This window comes from Linepithema humile, chromosome 5, assembly GCF_040581485.1.
Source record: "Linepithema humile isolate Giens D197 chromosome 5, Lhum_UNIL_v1.0, whole genome shotgun sequence".
Lineage (NCBI taxonomy): Eukaryota > Metazoa > Arthropoda > Insecta > Hymenoptera > Formicidae > Linepithema > Linepithema humile.
The window spans coordinates 16,933,062-16,952,958 of record NC_090132.1 but is presented as its reverse complement, the minus strand read 5'-3'; the positions used below and the strand labels follow the sequence as shown (position 1 = coordinate 16,952,958).

The 19,897-nt window shown below is 39.8% G+C and overlaps 1 protein-coding gene across 2 annotated transcripts in view; it reads right to left on the bottom strand.

Moving 5' to 3' along the window:
* The window catches only part of LOC105669410 (uncharacterized), a 37,677-nt gene extending 21,068 nt beyond the window's left edge, over positions 1 to 16,609 (bottom strand). Inside the window, exon 1 of one of the 2 annotated variants that reach the window (XM_067355891.1) lies at positions 13,731 to 16,609. In XM_067355891.1, the coding sequence (XP_067211992.1) occupies positions 13,731 to 13,851 (121 nt within the window). In that variant the 5' untranslated portion in view covers positions 13,852 to 16,609. The remainder of the gene's footprint in view (positions 1 to 13,730) is intronic. The other variant, XM_012362357.2, reaches the window with a different exon arrangement.
* Between the last annotated feature and the right edge of the window lie 3,288 nt (positions 16,610 to 19,897).

Genomic DNA, 19,897 nt, shown 5'->3' with positions numbered 1-19,897 from the left:
ACTGCACTGTCCGTTACCACAATTTAATTCGAGACTTTTCCTCTTTCTCTCTCTTTCTCTCTCTGTGTGTGTGTCTCTCCCTTCGGGCGTGTCTGTGCAAAATAATAATTTTAATCGCAATTCAAATATTTCGCCGTTAAACGTTTATGGGAACATGTATTATATATTATTCGTGAAGTAATAAAATAATAACAATACATATGTAGCAATTACATATGAAAAATATTGGTGAAATGTGTAACAAGGAATAAAATATTTTATAAACTCAAATTTTGAACTGAAAATTTAAAAACGCTTATTCTTTTTCCAAATAATAGGATTTATGTGGGATTTAGTGGTATAACATTTTTTTTGGAACAAAATTCCTTTATTTATGGAAACATGAATATTAAGAACACTTTCGGCGTGCTCGGACATCTTTATTGATTTATTGCCTGTATTTCGAAGCTTAAAATGTATTATAAATGATTTACGAATCACATAAATCGGCTTTTAAAATGTTTGCAACGAATTCGACAGACTTGTGTTAACTATATTCGAACATTGAATTTTATCTGTTGGTATATAATCAATAATATTTAACAGAGTTCAAATTTCAGAAGGCATACAATTTGCATTTATAATTAGAAAGTTAAATTGCAATATTTAATATAATTACTTCACTATTTTGTATGCTTGAAACACTTTACAGTTTCTTTTTTGAGAAAATTAAAAAAATTCTTTTAATAGCATAACTTATGTACCAATGCAGAAATAATTTCTGTTGGTATTTTCAATCCCGGAAATAAAACAAATAAACATTTATCCAACCAATAAACTAATTTGTCGTAGAATGCTCGTCACTGCAACAGAACATAGAAATAAGCTCGTGGCAGTGACAAATTGTCCGTCGCCAGAACGACGATGAGGCGTTCTTAATCAAAACAGATGCGCACACAAGATGAATTTCGAAGATAATGCAAGCAGGATGTATCGCTTCCTGCTACGAGCAGGACACGCGCTATTACAGAGTACTAATAAAAAATTCAGAAATTTTCAGCAAAATTGATTAATTCCTTCAATTTGTTGATTTTTATTACTTTTTAAAGTCAAAACTAATTAAAAATCAATTTTTTTCTCATTTAATCATTTTCATAATTTTGATTTATTTATTATTATCGAAAGATAAACTTGTAGTTACTTTAAAACAACTAATTTGACTCTAAAATAAGAAAATACGTAAAAAGAACCAAAGATTGGAATTAAATAAAAATTTCGATCATAAACCGAAACATTATTTTAAACAAATGTGTACTAAGATGAAATTGTGAACTACATTGTGGATTTTTATTATTATTGTGATTTGCTCAAACTACTTGCACCTTTCTTGCAATCTATAATAAGATACCGTCGTAAAGTTTTTTTATTTCACTGATCGGTGAAACGGAAAAAATCACTGACAAATCGGCATATCTGGATCGTTGGACTCTTTTGTTCTACGCCTGAGGCAAACCGCGACGAAAATAATACACGCATACAGAACAATATCGTTCGCTTCGAGAATCAAAGAGAACGCGGATCCATTGGCGCCGAATTCAAATACATTTAAACTTACATTTATCATAAAAATATTATAAAAATTATAATTTGTTCTTGTTTTTCGATCTATCTTCTCTCTCTCAATTTTAATTATTGAGTAATTTTGAAATATAATAAAAATAAAATTATTAATCACGTTTTACTAATTGAAACTAGAATGATAAAATAAATTTGAATCATGACACATTTGTTAAAATTAACAGCTGTAATTAACATCTAATAATATGTCTCAAAAATGCAGTTATTTCGAAATTACGCGAATTCATAAGCTTACTTAACAAATAGACATTATTGTAGATCAACAAGCATGAATTCTGCCTCTGAAACTGTGATATTCTTGCGGTTGTTTAGTCGCATAATTACCGTCCAAACGGGAATTGCAGTTATTTACCATAATTATGTGGTCGCGATGCGCTCACGCATATTGCGAAATATTTTATACTGTTGATGTTTTGTCACAAACATGAAAGCTTGCAATTTATAAGTGGTTCTAAACGATTCTTTTATCACTCTCATTTAATTAATTGCCGTTTAAATAAATACTAACGAATGAAACGAGTTTGGCATTTGACAAAAAGAGAAGTTTTTATCGCTATTATCGCTAGTGTAATATATTATATTATAAATCTTATTATCTTTTTTTTCTCTCTCACATCTGCACAATGTAAACTGCAATAATGATAAATTATGATAAATTACCGAATGATAAATTATTATATACGCTTCTAAATTTGTTAATTAGATGACTTGCATAATTTTTAATAAAAAAATCCGTTTTTAATCAAACCTATTTCGACAGTTTGCACGTATCGCTATTCAACAAAAAATAAACAGAAATCATTCTCTTGTATTCATAACATCGAAAGCCGAACTCGCGCGCGAGGTCACTGATTTTTTAATATACGTTCGCAACGCAACAGTTTGACAAATACATATACAATCGCATCTACGCCACTGCGTACGTACGCAGGCACAGCTCTCGTAGCCCAACCCACGAGTCACTTTTGAAGGTATATACGAGCGAGCGGCGATGAATGGACCGGAACAGGTTCTGTATCTTATGCAATGATAAATGAGTGACCCCACGGCATCGGCTTCACCTGCACACCTGGACGAAGGGGACTCGGCCGCGGATGGGCGCACGTGGTCGTCGGTGTGCGTCCCTAACGCTACATCTCTGAATGAATCACGCCGTGGCGAACGCGAAACGCAACCATTCTCTCTCGCGGCCGTTAGTTATGAATCTGTAATTAACAATCGGAGCGTCGCGTGAATCGACTCGTCGCGCTCTCGCGGGATTTCACCGCGCGATTTCGTTTCCGATGATCCTGTTTCGAGCTCTAACGTTATCTCACGACTGATAATTGCTCCGAGTATGATACTTTCACTCGACGGCTGCGACGACGCGTCTGTCGACGAGAGCCTTTCTCCATCGGAATTATTTATCACCTGTTATATATTTTCAAGTTATTTTCTCAAACTCGCATTTCACGAGACACTGAATTGGACCATTGAAAAATACTTGTTTTATTAAAGTCGGCCGTCAATCAACAGTCTGTACAACGGCCTGCATCAATTAATCATCATATCGTATCCGAGATCCTTTTAACGAACAGCAAAATACATTTTGCAAAATATTTCTACGCTGTCTGTCAATACTTCTCTCAGACGACACATTTTTATTCCTGTTTTCGCCGTTGGCTCTTTTTCCTTTTGCTATTGCATGACGGGTTTCGCATTTCACGAAAACACGTGCGCCTGTCGTACGGCATCTAAAAAAAAATCCGAGAGGCAAAAAAAAAAGAAACAGCACGTCGAAAGAATGACAGAACGAACGTGCGAGAGGAAGAACGGAAACTCGTCGGCGAGGCCGTTAATTTTTCACATTGCCGTGTAACGGAGCAGCTAATAGTAGCTTTCATTCCTTTCTACTTCGGCTTTCTTCTTTCCCGCCGAACGATCTTCGACCTCGGTTAAGTTGCAAGGTGAATTATTCATGCGACGAATAATTAGGCGCCTCATACCCGACGCGTGATGCGAGAGCTGAATACTGGTTGCAACGGAATAGTGCAACCATATTCCGCGGCTAAATCCGTATTGTACCATTCGCGATGGACGATTCCGGGCAGACGAGATACCCGGGGAGTTGCATTCAGTCTTGATATTCATACCCTTCATACCTTCGCGGATTGTTGCGGCAGCGCCAATTATGACTGTTTAGTCGCTAATATCCCAGTTGAAACGGTTCAATCAAGATACGAGTTTAGTCTCATTTTCAACCATGGAGTGCCCCGACAATTAATTTGTGAAAGCATTCCCCAATTTCCGGTAAAGAAAAACAGTTCGATACTCCTGTTGCAGTTTCGAAATACAGTTCGGAAGTTGGACGATTTTTTAGAGAGTTATTTAAATGCGTTATATAGATTTTTTCAGACCAGCGATTTAAAAATTGAGACAATATTGTCTTGCGAATTCGATATGAAAGATTTCAATACAGATTTTTATGTATTTTTCATGCAAAAAGTTAGACGATTTTTTTATCAGTCACGATATCGCTCCGTCGGATCTTGATGTTTACAAGGATAATTCTAGGTTAGGAGTGCTAGTTACAGCGATCGATAGTAAAAACAGGGTTGATGGATTAACCGTGCATACGCAAGGCATCACTCGCGTTGCGGGCGAAGCAGCCATAATTTTCAGGCGGTAAATGGGACTCGCGAGGCCAAACTTCCTTCCGTTTCGAACTCCGGGCGGCGTAACGAACGATCGACGATCGAGAACCATTCCAACGGGGTTAAACTTTCTTTCTCTTCTTGCCTACCACCCTCGCACCGTCTATTTCCTCGTTCTTTTTTTTTTTCGTCCGCCTTAATTACATGTTAATGTCAGGATTATCAGTGTAGCCAAGCGACACGAAGCGGGAAAGTTCGTGCGACGGGTTAAGCGTTTCTGAAGTAGTTAAACATTTTTCTAATCGACTTTAATAGAGTTCTTGCCGATCCCTTTAACTACCGCGACCGCCTGGAATTCTCCATATTTGTGTAAGAAGCATCTCATAACTGCCTCTTTTATATCTTCATTAACCGGTCAATCAAATTTATCGCTCGCGACAGCCTCGTATGATCACCTCTTCATATTTACTACAAAAGCTAAGCGCTACTTTCTTCTAAGGGTATCGTCGAAGCAGATTTAATTAAACCTGGGTTTTCTATTGGCAGATATATTTTTCCGTCGTAAATACTTTTTTAGATTTTCATAAAACACAATTCTCTTTCATGTTAGTAATATCGCGACACATCGCATATGCGTGCATCGCGTATACATGTTGATTTAGACGAGACGTCACAAGCAAAAAGGCCAGGGAATCCTTTGGGAGTAAATTACATCCTCTCTGAAGTAAATTACGATGAGAGAAAGAGTGAAACGTGGAAGTTATAGATCCGCTTAAACGTACCTCGTAAAGTTTATATTCGCGAAACAATGACAAAAAAGGACATTATGACATCTTATAATAGGAGTTGCAATTATTGCGCAAATGTGAAATAACATTAAGATCCGAAGGATGCGTAATTGGAAAGTTTAAAAGAAACAAGAATCTACGCTTTCTAGAATTCAAAAAATCGAAAAGTAAAAAAATTTTAATGCTCTGTCAAATAAAGAACTTGGAAAAAAGTACTGTAAAAGCAAAAATATCCACGGATGTAAAAATCTAAAATTATATTTTTTTTTAAATGTGAAAACGCGAAAATTTCACCAGTTTTTTTGTTTGCCATTTATAAAACAAGATCCGATTTTCTTTTACAAATTGTATTTTTATTTTTACGAACAAACGTCCCGATATTAAACCACTTGCTCGTTTGTTGTATTAATACTGTGTCGTGCTCGCTTTTATTATCTCGAATGAGATGTCTCTGTGAAATTGAGCAGAACATCTCGCGTAATATACCGTGGAGAACAGATAATGACGGCATTGTGGAGGATAAGCGCAGATGAGTCTCGAAATATTCCAAGCAAAGTATTTCAGCCCGGAGTATCTGTGTCCATAGGCGCACTCCGCTTCCCACGTTCCACGAGAGTGCCATGACTTGTTGACTCAGGTCAGCCTTAAGGTCTTTAAAATTATACGACGGCCATCCTGTGGACGTCCCGTGACTATTCACGAGGCCGTAACTGCCGTCCGGCAGGAGATAAAGCCGGGAGGAAGACTTCATGGGTAAAATTCACGAAAACGTCACGGCGAGATAAACAATCGACGAAACGCGGCGTTAATGCGACGTAACGCGTGGATTTTATATTATTTTACATCTCTCTGCAGGATATTTCGAAACGACCGGATGCGCTCTTGAGGACAAAGTAATTTGGAATGAATTTTGATTAGACAAAACACTGTGTGCGATGGTAATTGTATTTGAAATATTACTTCCGAGACGGCCAATTTTTACGCAAATGCAAAGTACTCTTGATGTAATTGATCGTTTCGTTTTATAAAATTTTGAGAAATGAATACGGAGCCATTAGCGAAGCGATTTAGTTTGAACTTCGACGCGTAGTTTCCTCATTCACACCGCAATCACGTGCTTAATAAACACACACAGACGGCGACTAACACTCATAAGGATAATTGTAACCTAATGCGAGCGTATCCTTCATACCGAGGCGTTTCGCCGTGCGCCGCTTACGCATCGTGAATACCGAATTAACACCTAGTTAAGTTCCGAAGAACACAGTCATTTGCATGTTAGACGCGATTTATCTTCTTGTGTGCACACAATTTAGAATGGGCAACAACAGTTACCAAAGATTATATCGCCTGCGGGCTTCGTTAAGATTTCGGATTACGGTGTCCACGCAGTGTGTATGTGACAAACTTTTGTATTCTATTCGCACATATATCTTCCTAGAATTTTCATTGTAAATTATTTTAAGAAGAAATTATCCGCATTGCGGTTTGCGGCAAAGATAGATTTCATTATCAATTGCACGAATTAATTACTTACTTCAAAGGTCGATTAATCGATATTTTACAGGTTTGAAAAGAACGTTCTATATCGAAATTCACGAATTCGACGATGCTAAGATCGGATATGAATAAATTCGTCGCACGTGCATTCCAGGTCGAGATCGCTTAACCCATTAAACTATATTCCTCAAAGAAAGGTCATTAAGAAGGAAACAACTACCTTGTTCGTGTATTGATGCACTAAGCAGGTAACGAATTTTACGTACGATTTTACGTACGTACGCTACGTGCGTCGCATTATCACGCGCAGCAGTTTCGCACACATAGCATAAAAATAATATCGCATTATTCTGCTACGATAAAAATTATATGCATAATAATAAATTCAAAAATAGATAAACAAGGAGTTTATAAATCCACAGAAAAAAATGCTTGCTAATATACGGATAAATAATAAGTAAAATATAATCAACAATTAGTAGTAAATAAATAGATAATAACAAGCAACTCACAAATGTCTGTCCTATTTTACATACTAAATCTGTCTATTTAAAATTACTAATAATAGAATTGATAATAATAATAGAGAAAGGAAAAGTTCAATGATTTCGTACAGTGACTGCACAGCGATAGCAGCTGGGATTGCATAAATAAATTCATCGCTCACGCTCTTTGTAGAAATTACATAATTCCTCGTCGCGGAAAAATAGTGTCACTCCTATTAAGTCATTATGAATATTGAACAAAAATTCCGGCCTGGCGAGCAAAAGGTTAGGCAACCGTCGCGGAATTCTTTCCATTACAATGAGCCGGGTAAACAATGTAAGCGAGGACTTTATGAATATTCACCCGGCGTTATATACACTCTTCCTCGAAGGCGCACTGTAAAATTTCCACTAACGTGATTCTAGCATTTCCATTCTACCGCTGCCGAGGGAAACGTATTCTCTTCATCAGAAAAGAGTTGCCGACGTAAAGGGAAGGAATATAGTGATTTCAATAACATCTATGCAAGATTGTTATGAATTTCCATTGACAACAACGCGCGTCTTTACACCGTGCAAAAAATTACAAACAACCGATGGCGCACAGCGAAACGCGGCATTAAAAATTCTTCGTTCTTTTAGCACGCTGAAATGAAAAAAAATTACAAAGTTCCGTTGAAATGAAGGCGTATTTTATTGTCTTTTTCACTACGCGCTCTCGAATAAAGAAATCTGTCAAAGCGATTTCCAAGCGTTTCCACCTGTTGTCAATGCGTATTACAAAAATTCCACCGCATCTCCGTTGTGCAAAAACATACAAAAGCAGCGAGCACCGGCTGTTTCACCAGACGATATCATCGCGAGTTTTCATTAACTTTGACTTCAACGTTATGTGCACTATTATTTGTAAGGAAATATAATGATGCGTGTTTTAATAATATTACTTATAGTTATATTATGTTATACGCTTATGTAACTTTTACTCTTTTATTTAAGGGAAACTCATCCTTTGCTATAAAACGTAAAAATAAAAATCTGAAGCGTATAATATCGATAGCTGTTAATATGTACATCATTAATTTAATTACAGCTGTTATTAATATTATTATTATCAATATTATGTGATACGCGCTTTCGTTTATTACATAAATTAATGCACTTTTTTAAAATCTAGCGCGACTTCTTTATCTCCCGTTTTATTTTTCTCTTCCTCAAAGTCTATCGTATAAAATTATTAATTTCGCACTTGCGAAATGTTTTATAACCGATAAATATATTTGTAATTTTGCGGTGTGCCGAGACACGACAGGCTTCGAATTATTCAAGAAACTATTGTGCACGCCACAATTCCACATTTCGATTTCAATTTGTCGCATCTGCACGTTACAGCTCGCTATTATAACTGCTCGTTGTTTCGCTGCGATAGTTCAATCACCTCGTCTCTCTCGCAGGGGCAATACAGCAGCAGCAGTAGCGGCAGCAACCACGACATGTAATAACTCAAAGTGCATTACACCTCGGGACGCAGCAATTACGGGCAATTACTCCTTGAAGTAACCCGGCAAGCTGCCACCAAACATTACCGGATGCGAGCACCGGAGGTGAGCTCACTACCATCGATGCCTATGGCAGGAGGCCGCCGTGCGCCGACGTTTAGTCAGGCGAGGACCAAGCAGGAACTTATTCGCGATACGAACAGGGGCGGAGTGGTCGCAGGACTTATCGGAAAAACCGCGATAGTTCAAAGGTTCAAAGGTTGGAGTACGTAGTATCCCTCACAGAGATTGAGAAACCGTTATAATCTCAATATATAAGCCTATTTCCCATACCGAAGACGCGCGCGCGAGAAAATGCCTCGCGCTGATCGTGGCAATTTTATTGTTCGAATAAACGTAGGCAACATTTTCTATACTTTATGGCATTGATATCTGACCGAAATTATGCCCAAGTTACGGTTTCAATTCTGAATTTTGCACACTATCGTGTGATTATGTTGATTTTTACAGCGATATGCACATTGTGAAGCCCATATAAAAATAAATATGTAGTTATTTAAAAAAATATTATATTATATTTCTTCATTGGAACTTGTGCGAGGAAGAAGAATTTTAAGCAAATTTTTCCAACGACACTCTTTTATAGAATCCGTTCCTGAACGAGAGCTCGTCGGACGACACGACGGCAACGGATGCTTTGTACTAGTTTTTCCAAGTCGATCCTCTGGCATTATTATGTTTTCTCGGTACCGGTAATTAGGGTGGACATCGAGCGCATACCGGGTGATCGCGGCACGGGGAAATTGTCCGGGTTTACGGCGAACGTACGCCACTATCGACAACGGTGCGTAACTTTCGCGCGGAGGTCGCGCGCAAAGGCACATCGAGAAAAATATACATGGCTCGGCGCGCATCAATCTTTCACGACAGATTCTTCGACGATATTGCAGTCGATTTTTCTATAACGAAAACACCGAGGCATCAATCATTTTCAAGTTATTAGCAGCGAACCGCGAATGAGTTTCCGCGCGAATCAAGCTTCTCTCGGCCACCTGATTTACATTTATATGAAACTATTTTTGCAATCGTGACTAAAAGAGTAATAAGCAAATAATTTTACAATTATTAGCAAAATTTGTATTTTTATCCAAACGTACGAAATTTACACGTAACGATACAACGGGCTGTTTTAAGATATTTTTGTTAAAGCGCTAAATGAAGTTCGTCGTACCGCGATGCATTATTTAACGATGCAAGGAACAAAGTAAACTGCGCGAGAATGATAAACAAGAGTTGGATAATTGAATTACTGTTATTTCACTGAAACTCGCCGCGTGCTGGATTCACTCGACATCGCGACCATCGACGGCTATAAGTAATTTATCACGCAATCAAGCCGCGTGTCGCCATTGTGATCGAAACGTTATTTATCTTAATGTTTTCCGTTATTTATGTATCTACAGTTCGCGCGACGTCGCATCGGCGGCGTAATTACTGCTGCACCGGATTAAACACAAGGGAAATTCTGAAGCTCCTTTGATACGCCGCACTATTTCCCAAAGCCGATGCACTTTGCGCGCGCTTGTGCGAATGCACTCCCGCGGCGAAATTGAAAGCCTTAAGGCGAATAGAATTATTTGCGAGTTATTTCTTTCTCTCTGTCATTTCTACCGACATTTTCATACAGACTTCTGCGTAATTATATTACGAAATAAAGCTGCCGTGCAGCAAGATTCAAATTTTCAGTCCGATACGCGATATTACTTTTTTCATAGCAAAGCGAACGCGTGGATGCTTTTATTTGGTATCCTTTATAGAAACACGCACACGTACGATATGTTTCCAGAAAAGAAAATTAATTTTCCCCGCCCACATGTAACGCAATCGACTCCCCTCTGCAACAGCGATACGTAATAACTGACGACGCGGATCCATCCGTTCGCACTTTCGACCAGTTTAGGCGGAAGAAAGAGAGAGACACGCGGTAGAGCAGCTGTTTCGCAGCATATGCGACGTCCAATAAACCGAGACGGCTCTCATATCGAAGCGCGGGCACAGCGCGACGCCCGGGAGTTGCGCGCCAACGGGATGTAATTTAACAATGACAACGGCAGCATCGTCTTTATTTCCAGTTTTCTCGGGGAGAAAGCTGAGAAGTGCCGCCGCCGTCGATTGGAGTTATCTTACGACCGATACGTGACAAATGAACAGCGCGCTACAACATACACTACGATCGATTATCGGCAGGCAGCGCATGAGCGCCTGATCGGGTTTGTCGACCGCGCCTTTGCGCGATGATCCCTCGCCGGAGAATTTATCATTTTCGAGCGCGCGATCGCGACGAACGTGACGGTAGTTCGCGCAGTTTCCTCGAGTGATGAATCACTGGCTTCCGAAATCGTGGCTTCCGTCATTGTTATCCGTTTCATTGGTACGCACAGCGCATCATATTTCTTGTCGAGCAATAATAGTCGCCTTTAGCCAGCATTCAGACTGCTCGCTACTTTCGAAAAGACAGTTTTTGTCACTCGCGTTTATCGCGTGCATCCGACGGCGTTACGTTAAAATATTGATTCGTAACGAAAATATCTGCCGATATATATTTCTCGTTCTTTCTTAGTCATTGAGATATCATGTGACATTAATGCGATTGGATTTTGTTACGATCATAATGTACAGATATATTCGAAAAATGATACAGAGAATCTGTATTAAATTTCCACCTGGAAAACGACGCACGGACAAGAGCCGCTCAAAATAGATATGCATTATAAATGCGATATATTCGCTCGCGTAAAACATGCGCTGGAAAAATATTTTTTCATCGGGCTTTAACAAATGACACGATGATTTTACGCAGCTCGGTAATCACTTGTTTGTCTCTGCAACTTAGCATAAAAGTGCGAGATCTGTATGATCAACATGAAAAATATACAGAGAGATGTTTTATTCCCAGGACTGCATTTTGCACTCCCGCAGCCCGACGAACAATTGCCATCGAGATGACGGGCTGTGCGAGCGCGTGCAACCAAGGATCGCTTACGATTCTCCTCCGTCATGGCGCGAGATGAGCCGGACGTTTTGGCACTGTTCAGTAATGGCATTGTATCAATACTGTTTCATCCTGCCAAGAGACTCCTTACGCGAGGTATGAAGGACCTGGCACGAGGTCACGTCGACGGAAGGCACGGAATTTTCTAAGAGGGATGATATATAGAGCCAGTCAAGCTTGAACGTTCGTGTAAGATCCATTCGGCACGAGGTGAGTGGGTGGAGGAAAAAAAATCACTTAGGTGATCTGAGAACGGCAGAGAGAGAGAGAAGAGAGAAAGGTCCGAGTGGCTAGACGGAGAAAGTCAAATCCTGATCCCGAGAGTGACAAGCGGCGTAATGGATAGAGAAATAAAAAAAAGCGAGCGAAAAAAGCAGTTAAAGATGATCATTATCAGTAGGAAAAGCCAAAATTAGCTATTATCTATTAGGGACCTGTGTATAACGGATGCAATAAGTTGTTTGATTAAATACATAAATAATATATATAATAATTTAATATTAATATATGTAATTGTATAATTAAAATAATTACTAAGGTCTTTATTAAGTAAACGACTGTATCGTTTATATATAATTGAAAATATACGCAGTCTTTACATTTAACTGTATATATATATATATACAAACATAATTTTAAAAGAAATTTTCGTATTTAAATATTTTAATATACTCCTGGCATCCGAATCGGATATTAATAGATTATGATAGATATAAGGCTCATTATGGTAATTTTGTTACTTTACGTGATTTAATTGCACCGTTTTTACGAGAGGTCTGTGATAAGGAGGAGCGTTCCCGTTATAGTAATTAAGCAGTGCAAGGGACATAATGTTGCTATAAAGAAGCTTGTACGCTATTGGTCGTTCTTTTTTACAGCGGAAGGTCGACTCTAAAGAGAAAGGGAACGAGTTCCGAGACCGCTAAAGTGACGCGAGATAATAGATGTAAGGCGGGAAAAAGCCGAACAAGGATGGAAATCCGGCCGGGCGGCCGCGACCGGTGAGAATCCTGGAAAATCCGTCCACTCACTGGCGGTGCGATTAATCAAAGCCACGCGACGAAAATGAACGCTATGTAATTTCGAGCGTTCTTACTTTAAAGGTAAGTGAAGGACGTAATTAAATCGAGCGAAATGCTTTTTAAGTACTCGAGATATATGTATGTGTGTGTGTGTGTGTGTGTGGTTTAATATGATAATGGAAATGCTGGGTCGAATGTGAGAGCAACGATATCTGGTTAAACAGTTGTATCTTTCGCTTTTGCGAAATTAAAAAGAGACGCATAATTAAAAACATATAATTCCATAAATTATCATTAGTGAGTAGTAGTAGGCATAAATTTAATTAAAACTGTTGTACGAGGGAACAGATGCTCGTTATTCTTTCTAAGCGGCTCTGCTTTTTAGCCGGATGAGAAAAATGATGTTCATGATCGACCGTGATTCGATAGAAACGCCTCGCTCGTCGTGCATTAACCCTGGCCCTATAATTGCGCAAGAGACGATCCATAGATACCTCGATCGAAAACAATAGTCCTTAAGGTAGACTGCTCTCTCACGACACATGGGAAAAAATATCGGTTAAGACTCACGGCCTTCTAAAATATAATGATACCTGCGCGGAGGAGAGATACGGAATCTACATCGAATGTCCAGTAAAGATGAAAAGTGCGAGGCAAATTTTTGTGCAATTAAAACGCGCGTCTTTTCGTGCGTATAATTGACATTTGCATAAAATAAATATCTCGTTTCGCTGCTGTAAATATTGCCTTGTCCTCAAAGGTGCTCGGAAAAATAATTAATTAATTAATTAAATATTAATAAGACATTTCAAGATATTTTTCCACGGGACACTCGCGACAAAGTGTTTCTCTGATAAAGTTTAAAACGTTGGTAATTATTAAATATAAATTATTACTAATGATCGCAGTATTCGCTGCAATTATTGACTGCTATTGACTCCAGATTGCTCGAGGGACTCTACAGCGTGGGTCTAGCGCGTAATTTGTAAATTCCACCTCGGACATTTATATTCGAAGTAGAACTTACGAATGATCTCAGATGCACCAATTGAAAGAGAGAAGAATCACGGTAATTAGAGTCGCTAGCCCCTAACGAGTTAAAAAAAAAACGTAGTCTCCCGTCACCACAGCGCTCACCTGGTTTGATCTCGCGGGGATAAGATTGCGCCCAGGATCCGTCGGCGACGAGCAGCAGCAGCAGCAGCAGCGACGGCAGCACGAGGACCACCGAGATCCTAACGACGCGAGCCAAGGTCATCCTCTTGGTCTCGGCGCCGACCGAGCTCTGTTCTCCGGGTCCGTACTCAAGGGTCCAAGGCACTGATCGTCGCCGTGGCGAGGCCCTACGGCGCCGGCAGGGCGGAGGAGGGATCGGAACAATCGATAAATCGGAACCCGATACCCGGAGCCGTGAGAGACGAGTGATGACCTTCCAGATGCGGAGGTCACGCGCTGGTTGCACCGCGCCTCGCTGCCTCGCGACCTCGGGACCTCTCTCTCTCTCTCTCTCTCTCTCTCTCTCTCTCTCTCTCTCTCTCTCTCTCTCTCTCTCTCTCTCTCTCTCTCTCTCTCTCTCTCTCTCTCTCTCTCTCTCTCTCTCTCTCTCTCTCTCTCTCTCTCTCTCTCTCTCTCTCTCTCTCTCTCTCTCTCTCTCTCTCTCTCTCTCTCTCTCTCTCTCTCTCTCTCTCTCTCTCTCTCTCTCTCTCTCTCTCTCTCTCTCTCTCTCTCTCTTTCTCTCTCTAAAATCGGCGGCGTAACGACGATCAGGCGAGATTTGAAGGTGTGCGTACCGAGCACTCTCGGCCCGCGAGTGTCTACGACGACCGAGGCGGCCGAGTGAGCGAGGATCGAGTGAGTGAGGATGGACTGACAGACGTGCGGGCGTACGCACGAGTCAATGAAGTGAGTGGTACTTACCCGTAGGAGCCCTCACCTTACCCAACTCGGACCACCTCGCCTCCTCGCCTCCCTCGTCTCGCTCTCCTCTCGCACGCACGCACGCCTCTCTTTTACCTCTTACCCGGCTCTCTTCTTCATCGTCTTCCTCTTCTCCGTCTCTTCCGTCTTCCTCCCCCTTTTCCTACTATCGCTCGTCTTCTCCACCTCCACCTTTTCCTCCGCCACCCGCGTCTCTTATTCCTCGCCTCGTCCGCTTCCCTCTTCCTTCCCCTTACATTCCGCACATCGACATCGCAACACCCATCGTTAATTGGCGAACATTTATACACAAAATTCAATCTTCATAATCTACATGGCCGAATAATTCTTATGTGCCTTGAATCATTTTTGAATCGTATAGATTAAATGTTGATTTCTCATTGGAAATATTAATTGGCATACATGGAAGATTGTAGACACTGTATTTGTTTCAAGTTTGTGTAAATCATATAAGTATTCTGTTTTCAATAACAATATAAAATGTATTCTTGTGAAAATATTATATATGTTTACCTTTAATCATATTCTCCATGTTATATTATTGTAATTTGATAAAAGTATAACAGAAACGAATGTAAAATATCAGAAGTTATTTGTAGGAAAAGAATAATAGTTATGTAATTAAACTCTTAAGTTTGTTTTTTTTTACTTCTGCGTAATCTCTTTTTTACATTTGCGCCACGGAGATTGCACGACTATTAACGTGGAATTTTCATAAAAGCACGACACAAAGATTTTAAATCTCGAAAGCTTCTCCGCAACATTGTTGTAACACCTACTTTTATCACGAGTCAAAGTGTCTCATGAATAATTACCAAACTTCTTGGACAACAAAGAACGTGACAATTAACACTCGGCGCGATCTTAATTTCTTGCTTGGTTACTTGTATTTGTAAATATAAAAATTATTTGATGATTATGTAGAATCATATAAAATATTAGGTATTTTTCTTAGAAATAATTTCTGATATTCTGCATTCGCATTTTTTTCGCATTTTCGTCAAATTTTAATAACACAATACAAAGTATGTGATAAAAAGTAAACGTATGCATTTCCATAAGAATAACAAAGAGGAAAATTAAATATAATTAAGAGAATGTTGATGTTTCACAATCGACTTCTAATTATAATTCGACGGAATTCAAAGGCCGCGGATGCAAGTGCATTTTCGACACCGGCAGGTAGCTGTTGTCGTTCCCTGGCACATTGGCCTTTTGTTCCGGCTCCTTCGCTTATTTACCTCTACCGCGTTGTTTCTTAGCATTCGCCGCGTTGTTCCCACACGTTTAAACACCACCACCTCCATTTATCCGGCATCTTTCCGTATAGTATCGCGCCGGTAATCCTCTGCGTGCAAACATCCTCCAGACTCGCACCGTTCGTGCAGCGGGTGCTCTGCGCGCGCGGGCGCACGTGCGGACGACACGCGATAATTTTATACCGGCAGCACTTAAATAGCTTCGTTACTCTCTCGGACGGAAACGACCTCGAGCTTCCTCTTTCGCAATTTTCGCTACCTCATTCCGGGACTCCGTGCCGCCGCATTGTGTTACCGATCTTTCTTTCGCGAACTTATTGAAATTTCACTGCGAAACAACGAGAGAGAGAAAGAGAGAGAGAGAGAACGCGCGCGTTTCTTCTTGTTTCATCCTCTTTTCTTTGTCTTTTTATCATGCAAACGCAAACCAAGACACAGACTCCGTCACTTATTTCTCTCGTTTCTTTTCTCTCCTCCACGTGGGCGGCACCGCTCTCGTATAGCAGCTCTCACAAAGCTGTTCTCCCGGTGCAAGATCTCGGACTCATTTTCCACTATTTAATTTGTGTAGGTATTCCTTCTTCTCTCGCTAAACATTCCGCAATGTTTCTTCTTCGCAATTACGCCATTGTAGCAATTAAAGCTATTAGGATTATAAAACTGTCGAGCGTTGCACCTTCGCGAGGTCAAGTAAAGTAAAGTAATTGAGTCATCAAATAAATGGAACGGCATAATAATTTTCCCATTATAAAATAGCAGTATAAATTGTGCGATAAAATAATATCATAATATTAAAATTATAAAAGTGATTAAAAAAAAATAACCGCAGCCGATAAAGATACGAGTACGAGATAAGAAGCGCGTTATTTCTTCTAGTTAATATGTCGATTATATTTTCTAAGAGAACTCAGCCTTAATAAATGTCGCAATATTTTCCGCAGGTTTTTGGCGTTCGCCCAAATATAAGTGTATTCGACGTTTTCCTCTTGGCTGCAATAGCGCGACAAACTACATTGCGTTGTAAAGGCCGCACTGTCAGCCGTAAAACCTTTCGCGAGGCATTCGCGAAATATTGATTCTCGCTGAAAGCAGTTTGGACGCAGCTGAGACCATCGCGATGCGGATACACTTTTCCAGCAAACGACAGTACGCATTTTCACAAATTTTCAATAATAGACGACACAATGCGCCTTTGCCTAGCGCACCAGGAAAAGCTATTGTGTGAATATTGTGAATAAAATGCATTAACTAAAATCAATTCCGCATAGCTTTCCGGTTACTCGCTGGACCTAAATAGATCACTTCCAGCGGAACGAACCGGTAGGAACAGGCAACTGGTGGTTGACGGTTGAAGGTTTATATAGTACGTAGGAGAAAATTAAGGGTAATTTTCACTTTCTTTCTTTGCAATTTAAATAAAATTTTCCAATACTAAAAAATTAGAATACAGACTTTTTCAAATTTTAATTTTGTAAAGTTAAATTTTCCATAAATCTCTTTCATTGTCGTGTTCAATTTTACAAAGAAATTCCTTTTGAAATTCAAAATGACATAAAAATGATTAAACAACCGCTCTTTCAAACATTTATTTTACGTTATTTCAAATTGGCTAATGAACTAATAATGCGCGTTTCTTTCGTAATAATTCTGAAGAATTGTGGAAATATTTGTCTCGCAAAAAGAAATTGCTGGAAGCTCCAACATTATTCTCCGTTAAAAAAAAAAAAGAATTTGATCCGGAAAAAACGCATCGAAGAACGATTGCCTTCGTAGTGGGCAAGTATTACGAAGTATGAACAAATGTGCGCGGACGCTCGCACGTGGGATGACCAATGAGAGAACTTGAGACCGCGGCACAAGAGAAAAGCGTGCCGTGGACAAGTCTATCCATCTTGCTCGCCTGACAAATCTGGGGAAGTGGAGTCTCGAACGCACGAGGGGCTCTCATGGGGCTTAATAGGAAAAAAAAAGAATACGAACTCACCTGTAGTTCTGGGAGTCGCGAGACGTCCGAGCGATTTGCTCCGCGCGATCAACAGCGAACAATCGCAGTTCCCATCGCGAGACAGCGTTGTTTTGCAGAATGTTACGATGTCCTTTTTTTCCGAACTTTGTACCGCGCTGCAAATGCACGATTGACAATGCGACTTACGAATCGCGCATTATAATTCAACAGCATTGATGTGTACTGCAATAAAATAATTTTATAATTAATTACATACGCGATTAAGTGTGGTATATAAATTTTGCATGTATTTATTTTTTCTGATCTGTCGTGTTTATATATTTCCACAATAATTACAAGTTATTATTATTGTTATATTTTTTAAGTCGCTGTAAGTTTACGTTGATAACGGCAATTTTAATTGCACTCGATGTGAAAATTTCCGTTCGAGATAAACGAGCGTTGATGGTTATGCTCGTTCGCGCCCTTGCACGACTCGTCGGCATGCAGCCGCATTTACTTACGAAAGCTAATTGTGATGTCGGGACGAGAGTGAAGAGATCGTTACATCGTACATCATCCATTTATGGCCGTGCAGCCATCTGGTTGACTGGCTTTGCAAGATAGAGCCGTTTCAAACGAAAGACCTCCCGTGAGTATCGAGTATTTTGTAATGAGACGGAAGTTCATCGGGCTTCGATCTACAATTAATTTCCCCCACCAATCACTCTTCAGCATTCTATTCTTCCTCGTTTTTTCCGTGTCATCTCAGGTTGATCTCGAAGTCATTATTCTCTCGAAGTTGAATTGCATAAGACATCCAATCCATTTATTATTGGATTATTCATTATTGGATAAAATATTCATCCATTTTCCGTTCCGACGTCTGTTTTACATCTTGTATAATTATTAAAATTGCAATGTAAGATGATAAGATTCAGCAAAAGTATTCTTTTTTCGTTTATCGGATTCGCGAATTAAAGCGCTTGAAAATCGATTCTTATCGATTAAACGAAAGACACGGACTCCGTGTAATTGGTTCCCTTCGACGTTCCGGATCGTTGTTTTCGGAATGTCAAAGATGCGAATAACTTTCGCAATCTCGTCGTCTACCGTCGAAGTAGGTGTCCATTGATCCATGCGCGTGGCGTCGAACGGAGAATTCATTGACTCGATGAAGAACTCCGGCAAGGGAGAAGAGAACCAAGCTCCACGATGAAACAGCTGGATTTCCGATTCTCGATTGGAAACTTCCCACGCTATTCGCAATAGTTGGAAGTCGACCCGTTGATCTTATGCGTGTTCGAGTAGCGCTTTGCTTTACTCTCTATCTATCTCAGTGTGTGAAGTACAGAGAAGTACATGAAAGCGGAAGTTAGAGAAGCGATATAAATTGCCCTTAAAGGTAATACCATACCAAATAAGAAGAAGAAGAAAAATTAATTTTGAAGAAACTGCGGGTGATCAACAATGCGAAAAATATATAGTAGCAATTCTTAAAGGATTAATTATATACAATAACGTTAACTGAACAACTTGCCTTTCGCAAGGCACCGGTTAATTATCGCAAGATCTAATATTTATTATATATTATAATAAAACCGTAGTGAAATTATTTTAATTATTGCTAATGACTGCAAATGCCATTGAGAATTACGATTAATAATGTAATAATTACATGAAAATTAGTTCTGAAACTTTCACGACGAAAGAATTTTCCTACTTCGGATTGTATTAATATGAGTTATGTTCCGACAATGCAAATGTGACAACGTGGAGAAAATTTTAACAAACCAATAAAACGCACGTAAAACAAATAAATTCATAAAAATTGTAATCCTTTAATGATTGTTATCGTTAGCGAACCGAAATCCGTGATACGTTTTCCTGGACGAATACATACGTGCAGAGCACGCACCGGCGAGTGCGCTAATTTCCGTGAACCCACCATCGCCAGGAAACGATTTCTTGCCGCGGCACGACATCGGATAACAGGTGGAGAGGCGCGGGGAATCCCGTCGCATAGTCACGTAGATGATCATCGCCGACGACGACGCGGCAGGCGGTCGTCGACTTCTTCCGTATAACTTCTTCGAGAACGACTTCAGATCCATGTTTCATGAGTTGCCTCGTACAAGGCGGAGAGGGTTAAGGCCACCGCG